Here is a 10,815-nt window from a genome sequence, read left to right as displayed (position 1 = left end):
AGTGAATCTCACAGACAGGGTGTAGATAGCAACAGAATTCACAAACAGCATATGAAACCTCTTGTGAAACATTGGGAATCTATTGATTTAGGTGAAAATACAGAGTTAATTCTTGAGGCAACTCTGAGTTTGCATGACACAAGAGCCAGATTTTAGTGCAAGGAAAATGAGTTTTCGGAGATTAATTTGTTTTCCTTGACAACAATTCTTTCATATCTATAAACTTGGTTGGACTCTGAGTTAAAACAGGATAAAAAATTCCTGAGGAAATTCTCCCTAGGATTTGGGGCCTATTCCAAAACTCATTGAAATCAATTGAAGAACTTCCCATTGACTTCAATGGACTTTGCATCAGATCCTTAGTGATCTATTTTCATCACTGCGTGGAAGAGTTATATTAGTTGGCTTTTTCATGCTGAGAACATTATTCCTTGATCAAATTTGCTGATATTTATGTTAAAAAAAAGAAGGGAGTGCTGAGAACCTCAGTACCTGTAATCATTGTTATAAAAATCTCATACTCTTTTTGAAAAAGTTCTAAACAAGGCAGCAGTCAGAAGAGTTGCTGGATAGCATGAGGGAAGGTTAGTAGATGTTCATATCTCAAAGTGTAGCCTTATGAACTTTTATAGAAGGCAAACGCAAATCTGTATTGCCTTGTAATAGCTTATCTGCAGATGAGAAATATCCAGTCACGATTTGTCTATCAGTCACTTCCTCTACTCAAGTGACCCCACCCTGTTCCTGAGATCACATTCATATTCCTTTGTTTTTAAGCAGCAGGTTCATCATAACCTAGTGAGAATGTTACTATTGCAGGTTTTTCTTGTTGCTTCAGTAGTTTGGTCTTTTAAGTTGCTTTTTCCACCCTAGGCTTCTACATGCAGGCACATTACTGAGTAATAATTGGAGGTCCTCCATGGTCATTCAATTTCAGATTAAATGGTATTTGTCTGTTTTCTCTGTAGATAGAGAAACCCAAGTACTGGTACAATCTCAACTATCCATCACTAGGCCAGAAGATATGACAGTCAATTCGTGCAGTTCTGTTACGGGTATAAACTCTAATAGTGCTTATATACACTGGTATCTACAGAGACCTGATGCAGCTCTGGAACGGATTCTCTATTTTTTCATCAGGAAAACTGGTCTTTGACCAGGATTCTGAGAAGGGAAAGTTTGAGGCAGAGAAGCAGCTCTCCAAGTCGATCTGAGTCCTGACAGTAAAGAAAATAACGAAGAGTGATGCGGCTGCCTATTACTGTGCTGCTTGGGATCACACAGTATTACAAAATCATTCACATTCTGTACAAAAATCTACTTTGTATTCTCAGCAGCAGCCTTTCTAATGCAATAAACAACAGCTACCTCATAATCCTACCCCCATGAGGGAACCAGATGTAGAAAGACCTTACCTTTTAGCTCGTGTTGCAGAAACCAGTAACTGAACTGTTGCTCTCACAAGTTTTGCAGACAGTAAGATCCCACCTGTCTCTGCCAAACAACAAGACAAAGTAGTTGCACAGGGCAGCTAAATAGTCAGGGCAGCTAAATTTTCAGTTGCTCTCTGTGGGTGACCAAGGTTTGATACGGGTGCACATTTACCAGTTTGCAAAAAGAAGCTGACACTACGATTGAATTAGATCAAGATTGGACAGTCCTTGAAACAGCAAGGACAGGAAAGTCAATCCAGGGCGTTCAATCCAATATGCAGATCTAATGAAAAACCTGCTGGTTACTCACAGTATGAAGAATTAGATAGCCTATCACCTGGTCCATAAACTCATTTTAATACTGTCTATATAGTCCAGTAATCTTTATGCAGTTCGTTACTCAAGTGCACTGGAAACTAGACTGCTAATGTAAAATAAGTTGTAACATTGCTAGAGTAGAAACAGAAAAAAGATTCAAGCTATTTAATTAACATTTTACCTGTGAAGAGCTCGTTAGTCCAGCAGATGCCTGCTCATAAAATCACAAAATTCAGTTCTAAAGAAAGGTTTCATATTTAGTCTGCGATACCAGTTTGTTAGATGAGATGTCATATAAAAGTTACACTCTCCTGGAGCAGATATTTCTATCTAGCCATACACGTGAATGCACCTTACGAGAAAATAGATGATCAAAGTCCCTGCCCCACAGAGCTGATACCCTAAACTGAGAGGAGTTACTAGAGAAATGTGGCTTAATGCTTGGATGGATAATGAAGGAAGGAAAACAAGGACTGCAGTGATGTGACATCCCCTTCAAAAAAAAAAAAAAAAAAAAGCACCAAGAGGAATTAGGTTTTGAAGGCCCATGGGAAGGGTGCATTTGGACAGAAATTTGAAGGAGGGGAGATGGTGAAAACATGACAGACTGGATTAGTGTATAATGGTATAAATGTAAACTAGTAGTGCTATAGTGTAGAATGTTAAAAGCAATTGTCATATGCTTTAATGAACTGGAGGGTGTGGAGGTGTGTGTGTGTGTGTGTGCATGCATACTACCCTCTAGTGGAGGGTTCCAGATTTGCTCACCTATGTGACAGGCCTTCTACAGAAATACAAATTCCTTTGTGGGGGATCGTGCTGTTTTAGTCTGTGTTTAATAGAGAAATTAATTCTCTGTTCACAAAAATGGCTCTTGAAATATACAGAACATCACCTTCTTGGTGGCCCTTTGATCACTAAATGAGAGCTGAACAGAGTTCTTCTCTAGTTCAAGTAGAGTTCTCTGCAGTGGATTAGTCCTCATTGCAAGACAAGAAAAGCTAATATTGAAAAAAAGAAAGAGGTTGCTTGTAAACTAATTGTATACGACACTTTCAGATATAAATTGTCGCTTTTTCGGAGCTGGAATGAAACTAAGTGTCCATGAACAGGACCATCCTAATTCAGTAGAGGACATTAGCACACAGATGTATTAGCACTGTTACAAGTAGCGAGATGTAAAATGGCCAATTATCACAATTAACTAGGAGAAAAACTAAAGAATTTAAGACTGAAAAATACACTACAGCTCAATTCTGCCAGATGCTCAGTGTCTCCGGAAATGTTGTGAACACCATCAACTTCCACTGGTATCCATGCGATCTCAGGGCACGGACTCATTCTCTCCATCAGGAAAGGGTCAGCAGCTTCCTTGGGCAAGTGATAAGTGAATGAAGGAGAGAGACAACTACAGTTTTAATTGCATTGTCAGCAGCTCTTGTCCTCCCCCCTCTTGTCCACCACCTGCCTATTCAATTCTCCAACAAATTCATTCATTCTTTCTTCCATACTGTCACATACACATGGAACAGGCCCCTCGTCTCATGGGCACATCACTATCTTCTCCTCTGCAAGATTTCTAATCCACAGGATGTACAATAAATGTGCTAACACACGACCGAGCTTTAGAGTGAGCAAGGAGAAAACAAAAACTAGTTTGTTTGTGCATAAATAATGAAATGGTAAAAAAATATACAGAAAAAATAAAAATGAAGGGATTTTGATGTTTCCCTTTCCCACAAGCTTGAGAGGTCGCTCCTTTTTTTAGTCTGTCAGCAGCGTGAGGCAGGACTTTGCCTCTTTGTTTTCACCCCGCGGCCCAGATCCAGCACAGTATCTCAGGTGGCTACTGTAATATAAGTAATACACAACAGTAATAATAATCAACGCTGATCCTGAAACACACCCCAGGAATCTATTTGACCCCAGTGCTCGGGTTGACACTCACCCAAGGTCAAAGTTGTCATACTGAGTAGCAGTAACTATCTCACCTTACAATAAATCTTCTACAGCCAGTACCACTTAGTTGGAGGTTACCTAAATGAGTCATTTCCTCTCCCCATCTACACGTCTCTCTCCATTCAAGACCATCATTTACATTCCTTGGCTGGAGTTTAACAAGAGCAGCAAGAATGTTGTTGTTAGAGACTTTTGTTCTGGCTATGGTTTGCTCCTGTAAGAGTGTTCCTTGCACTTAGGGTGACAAGAGAGCAAGTGAGAAAAATTGAGACAGGGTTGGGGGGGGATAATAGGCACCTATATAAGACAAAGCCCTGAATATCAAGGCTGTCCCTATAAAAAAATCAGGAAATCTGGTCACTCTACTCACACTGCTCTCCATATACATTGCCGCATGACAGCAGCAGCTGGAGAGCCTTAACATTATTTCAGTTTTATGTTGATATTTTTTCATTGTTTCTCCACAGATGGTTCCTCACAATTGCGTCTGACCCAACCAGAACTGCCCATCACCAGGGAAGGAAGTAAAACCATACAAATTGGCTGTCATGTTTCTCTATCAGAGGATTTTGGCAAGGCTCCTATATACTGATATAGACAGAGACCTGGTGCAGCTCCAGAGCAGATTCTGTTCATCTCAACGCAATCTGTCTTGGACAGAGACTCGGATAAAGGAAAGTTTAATGCTGAAAAGAAGATTATGGTCAGGGTATTGGTAGACTGGCCAAACAAAATAACGTCCAGTGACGTTGCTACTTACTATTGTGCCTATTGGGATCGCACAGTGTTGGAAAACTGTAGACAGCCTGTACAAAAACCTACTCTGTATTCTGAGCCACAGCCTCTTGAGTGTAGGAGGCCACTGTCACCTCTCTCAAAATTTCTCTCAGCCTGGAGCCAGCTGCAGAAACTCTTTATTGGCTTCTGCAACTAGATATGAACAGCAACTGCTGATTTAGTGTGTAATTTCCACATAAATTACTAAGACCAGGTCAGGTCTAGCAGAACAGGAGGTCACCTAGGGCACAAAAGGGAGTTAGGCACCCAATCCTGTTACAGGTCAATGGGAGTTGTGTGATTAACTGCCCCATGCCCTTTAAAAAAAATCTTCCTCATGTTAGTGTTTAGAGATTCCAGTTGTGGATCTCAGTTGGCATTGGGTGAAGCCCTAAGTGTCTTTCCATTGACTTCAATGGGCTTTGGATCAGACCCCAGGTCATCTAATGGCATTGCAAACCAGCCTGGCCAATTTACATTTTCATATTACTCCCATGGAAACAGGAGTACATTTATTTTGGTTGTTTTTCTGCTGTTTAATTAGCCCTGAACCACAAAGAGTTTATTGTTCACTTTATAAAAACCACAGAGTTCTGTTCTGAAGGACCAGCCTATCTTTAGTCTCTGATGCCAGTTCAGCAGAAAACACATGGTGTGACAGCAGGTTACACTCTGCTTGAACTGATATTATGCTGTATAATTTCAATCTTAGCATGAATGTTCAGGGAACTTTACAGAATAAGAGTCCCAGCCGCAATGGTTTTATAGTTCAAGGTGGGTTACTAGAGCAATGAAGATAAATGGAGTCAGGTTCTTCAGAACCTGTGGGAAAAGCCTGTGATTGCAAATGATACTTGAAAGAAGGGCAGAAGTGGAAGCATAGCTTATTGAATGATGCTAGAAAAACACAAGAACAGTAATGGAGCTACAATATTGAAAAGACATCATGGATTGGATTAGCTGTCATCACAAGGAAACAAAGAAGTGTTTAAGAAAAAATGAGGTTACTCGTAAATTAATTCGACAAAAACATCATTGTAGAGTGGGCCCTTTTTCAGAAGTAGGACAAGATTGACTGCAAATATACAATTGCAGATCCATCCTATATCAGTAGAGGGCATTAGCACACAGATATAATATCCACTGTACAACACTATTTATAGAACAGAGGGTTAGTCTCACACTGAAGTAGGAAGCAATATTCCAATACTTCATATCTGGGGAACTCAGCGAGAGCAGGATCCTGGAAAGTGCTTAATATCTTTAGAAGGGTTCTGAGTGCTCTACTGGCAACAGCACCTCTCAGGGCAGCACCTCCCATGTTCAATAGGTAAAGAAAATAACCCCCAAGAAAATTAGTCTTCACTGTGCCATCAACATGGCTCTGACTATCCCTTCATCTTTGTATTAGTTACAGACATAGCTAGGAATCTCAGTCCCAGATCTGGTCCACACTGCACAGGGCACTGTACAAACAAACAAGCAAAGTTTGCATCCCTGCCCACAAACATCTTGGTGCTTTCTTCCACCACTTGTGTGGAGAATGCCCCACCCCCTCCACACACACAAATCCCTAAACCATAGCCTCGTCTCCTTCAAATCCCACTTAAGACCTACTCCTGCTGCGACTCCAACAAGAAATCTGCTGGCAAATAATGACTCTGGTTGGGGAGGGCAGGGGATATGGTATATATAAACGTGAAGTACCAAAAATTCTCTGTTGGTGCAAATACCCTTGTAGACTGAAGATCTTTGGGACAGTCACTCCATATACTGCTATGTATAGTACCTCACACAATGGGAACACCATCCACACAGAGGCCTCCGGAAACCGCTGTAATATAAATAATTAAAAGACCAATCCTTCATTACCCAGACTTCCATGATGCAATCTACACCAGTCTAAAGAGAGTGGAAGAATTCCCTTCATGCCAGATAATGCTCTTTGATAAAAGTAACATTGGATGAGATTCAGCCATAACTCTAACTTATCATAAATTAGCATATGCAGCCCGCAAAACTCATCCCGTGTTAACTAAATGAGTCACTTCCTGTCCCCAAATGTATCTCTCTGTCCAACCCAACACAACAGTCACATTTCTCATAGATGCAGGATCAAGCAAAACCTGTAAAATGTTCCTACTTCAGGTTGTTATTCTGGCTTTGGTTTTGTCTTGTAAGTTTCTTTTTTACCCTTTTTCTACACATTACTGAGTCATAACTCACCATGCCCCAGATTCATGTTAATTTCTGGTTTTCTTTTCTTGCTCTTTTTCTAGACGGATATGCACAAATACACCTGAGACAATCTCAGTTGTCCATTACCAGGGCAAAAGATAAAACTGCACGTATAGACTGTGAAGCTTCGGGCATTCAGAACTTCGAGAGTGCTGTTATACACTGGTATCGACACAGAGCTGGTGAAGCTCCGGAGTGGATACTCTACTTTAAGACACAAAGCGATCAATCAAGTATTGACAGGAAAAAGTTTAGGGTTGAGAAGACAACTGAGAAGTCCACCTGTACCCTAAGAGTAGACAAACTAACCTACAATGACATGGCTACCTATTACTGTGCCTGTTGGGATCGCACAATGTTAGAAAGCCATAGACAGGCTGTACAAAAACCTCACTTTGTATTTTGAGCCACAGACTTTCAAAAGTGTACAAAAAAAACAGAACACCATACACATAGTTGCCTTCTTAATCTTAATCATCTGAAAGCATGAGTAGATACTCATTTACTCTGAGCTAGATATAAGACCATCACATACAACGTTTTTTAAGTATGGCAGGTATAGATTTAAAAGGGTATAATAAAAGATAACTTTTATAGGTACACCATAGCAGGTCATTGACCATATCCTCCAGATAGTTATAGTAGAAGTCAGATATCCAGTTCCTCCTTCATTTCTGGTTAATAATCTTTAGAAAGTCATTCTTATCAAGTCCCTCCTTGAATGTTCCATATGATTTTGCTACCATTTTTTGGGCTCGATACATGGGTCGGGACATGCAGACCAGGGGGCTGTTAGCAATATTGGTTTAAACACTATTACAGGCAGGGACAACCTTTGCAGGATGTTAGTCTGCTGAAGATCCCTGATTGGAAGAGAAAGCAAGTTTTCCAGACCTGTGACAGACATTTATGAAGACAACGACATTTTGCCCCCTGCTGACTGAACAGCAAATCAATGAATGGAGAGGGCTAGTAAGCTAGTGGAGTGGTCATAGGTGCTGGAACTAGGGATGCTGCTGCACCCCTTGGCTTGAAATGGTTTCCATTATATGCAGGCTTTACAGTTTGGTTCAGTGGCTCTCAGCACCCCCACTATATACAAATTATCAGAGGGGTATCCGTGTTAGTCTGTATCCACAAAAACAACGAGGAGTCTGGTGACTAACAGGTTTATTTGGGCATAAGCTTTCGAGGGTAAAAAAACCCACTTCTTCATATGCATGGAGTGAAAATTACAATACAGGCATAAATATATATATTGGCATATGAAGAGAAGGGAGTTACCTTACAAGTGTCAAGTATCAGGGGGTAGCCGTGTTAGTCTGTATCTATAAAAACAACAAGGAGTCTGGTGGCACCTTAAAGACTAACAGATTTATTTGGGCATAAACTTTCGTGGGTAAAAACCTCACTTCTTCGTTGCATCCGAAGAAGTGAGGTTTTTACCCACGAAAGCTTATGCCCAAATAAATCTGTTAGTCTTTAAGGTGCCACCAGACTCTTTGTTGACCTTACAAGTGGAGAGCCAAGGTAGAAGGCCAATTCAGTCAGGGTGGATGTGGTCCACTCCCAATAACTGATGAGGAGGTGTCAATATCAAGAGAGGGAAAATTGCTTTTGTAGTGAGCCAGCCACTCCTAGTCCCTATTCAAGCCCGAAGTTTCTTTTTGAAGTCTGTTTTTGAAGTTTTTTTGCTGAAGAATAGTTACTTTTAAATCTCTTATAGAATGTCCAGGGATATTGAAGTATTCTCCTACCGGCTTTTGTATGTTACCATTCCTGATGTCATTTATCCTTTTATGTAGAGACTGTCAGGTTTAGCCAATGTACATGGCAGAGGGGCATTGCTGGCACATGATGGCATATATCACATTAGTAGATTTGCAGGTGAATGAGCTTCTGATGGTGTGGCTGGGTCCTATGATGGTGTCGCTAGAGTAGATACGAGGACAGAGAACGCAATGAGGTTTGCTACAGGGATTGGTTCGTGGGTAAGTGTTTCTCTGATGTGGTGTGTAGTTGCTAGTGAGTATTTGCTTCAGGTTGGGGGCTGTCTGTAAGCAAGGACTGGCCTGCCTCCCAAGGTCTGTGAGAGTCAAGGATCATTTTCCAGGATAGGTTGTAGATCATTGATAATGCGCTGGAGAGGTTTTAGCTGGGGGCTGTACGTGATGGCCAGTGGTGTTCTGTTATTTTCCTTGTTGGGTCTGTCCTGTAGTAGGGAACTTCCTCTGTCAATCTGTTTCCTCACTTCCCCAGGTGGGTACTGTAGTTTTAAGAATGCTTGATAAAGATCTTGTAGGTGTTTGTCTTGGTCTGAGGGATTGGAGCAAATGCGGTTTTATCTTAGGGCTTGGATGTAGACAATGGATCGTGTGATGTGTCCTGGAGGGAAGCTGGAGGCATGTAGGTAAGTATTGCGGTCCGTAGGTTTCCAGTATAGGGTGATGTTTAGGTGACCATCACTTATTTGCACTGTAGTGTCCAGGAAGTGGATTTCTTGTGTGGACTGGTCCAGGCTGAAGTTGATGGGGGTGGTGGAAATTGTTGAAATCCAGGTGGAATTCTTCAAGGGCTTCCTTCCCGTTGGTCTATATGATGAAGATGTCATCAACGTAGCGTAAGTAGAGGAGGCGCACTAGGGGACGAGAGCTGAGGAAGCGTTGTTCTAAGTCAGCCATAAAAGTGTTGGCACACTGTGGGGCCATGTGGGTACCCATAGCAGTGCCACTGACTTGAAGGTATATGTTGTCCCCAAATCTGAAATGGTTGTGGGTGAGGATAAAGTCACAAAGCTCAGCCACCAGGTGTGCTGTGGCTTCATCAGCGATACTGTTCCCGACAGCTCGCATTCCATCCTCATGTGGAATACTGGTGTAAAGAGCTTCTATATCCATGGTGGCCAGGATGGTGTTTTCAGGAAGATCACCAATACATTGTAGTTTACTCAGGAAGTCAATGGTGTCTCGAAGATACAAGGAGTGTTGGTAGCATAAGGTCTGTGGAGAGAGTCCATATAGCCAGATAATCCTGCTGTAAGAGTGCCAATGCCTGAGATGATGGGGAATCCAGGATTTCAAGGTTAATGGATCTTGGGTAGCAGATAGAATACCCCTGGTTGGGCCTCTAGGTGTGTATCTGTGTAGATTTATTCTCGTGCTGTAGCATGGAGTTTCTTGAGCAGATGATTTAGTTTCTTTTGGTACTCCTCAGTGGGATTGGAGGATAGCGGCCAGTAGAATGTGGTGTTGGAGAGTTGCCTGGCAGCCCTGTTCATAATCCAACCTGTTCACAATGACTACAGCACCTCCTTTGTCAGCCCCTTTGATTATAATGTCAGAGTTGTTTCTGAGGCTGTGGATGGCATTGCATTCTGTACGGCTGAAGTTATGGGGCAAGTGATGCTGTTTGTTCACAATTTCAGCCTGTGCACGTCTGCAGAAGCACTCTATGTAGAGGTCCAGTCTGTCATTTCGACCGTCAGGAGGAGTCCACGCAGAATTCTTCTTCTTGTAGTGTTTGTAGGAGAGTTCCTGTAGGTCAGTGCTCTGTTCAGTGGTGTGTTGAAAATATTCCTTGAGTCAGAGACAGCGAAAGTAGGCTTCCAGATCACTGCAGAACTGTATCGTGCCTGGAGGTGGTGGGGCAGAAAGAGTCCCCACGCTAAGTGAGTAGTTGGATAGATTAACAATATTGTGGGGTGAGTTAAGGGTACCACTGTTGTAGCCCCCGTGGCATGTAGGAGTTTAGAGAGTTTACTGTCCTTTTTCCTCTGTAGAGAAGTAAAGTGTGCATTGTAAATGGCTTGTTTTTGTAAAGTCCAGCCACGTGGAAGTTTGTGTGGAAGGTTGGTTTTGTATGAGTGTCTCTAGTTTTGAGAGATCATTTTTGATCTTCTCCTGTTTGCTGTACAGGAAGTTGATCAGGTGGCTCCTCAGTTTCTTTGAGAGTGTGTGGCACAATCTCTCACCATAGTCAGTGTAGTATGTCGATTGCAATGAATTTTTTACTTTTGGGTTTTTTACCACGAAAGCTTATGCCCAAATAAATCTGTTAGTCTTTAACTGACTCCTCGTTATATACAAATTGT

The 10,815-nt window shown here is 41.7% G+C and overlaps 1 gene segment (V, D, J or C); it reads left to right on the top strand.

Annotated features, from left to right (window-relative positions):
- Window positions 1–5,200: 5,200 nt before the first annotated feature.
- Window positions 5,201–7,131, top strand: LOC135981197 (T cell receptor gamma variable 9-like). The segment is given in 2 exon segments: window positions 5,201–5,261; window positions 6,767–7,131. Coding segments are annotated over 2 exon segments (426 nt in total).
- Window positions 7,132–10,815: the final 3,684 nt, after the last annotated feature.

Source organism: Chrysemys picta, chromosome 2, assembly GCF_011386835.1.
Source record: "Chrysemys picta bellii isolate R12L10 chromosome 2, ASM1138683v2, whole genome shotgun sequence".
Lineage (NCBI taxonomy): Eukaryota > Metazoa > Chordata > Testudines > Emydidae > Chrysemys > Chrysemys picta.
Note: the sequence above shows the minus strand (reverse complement) of the source record. Positions and strands in the feature narration are given on the sequence as shown.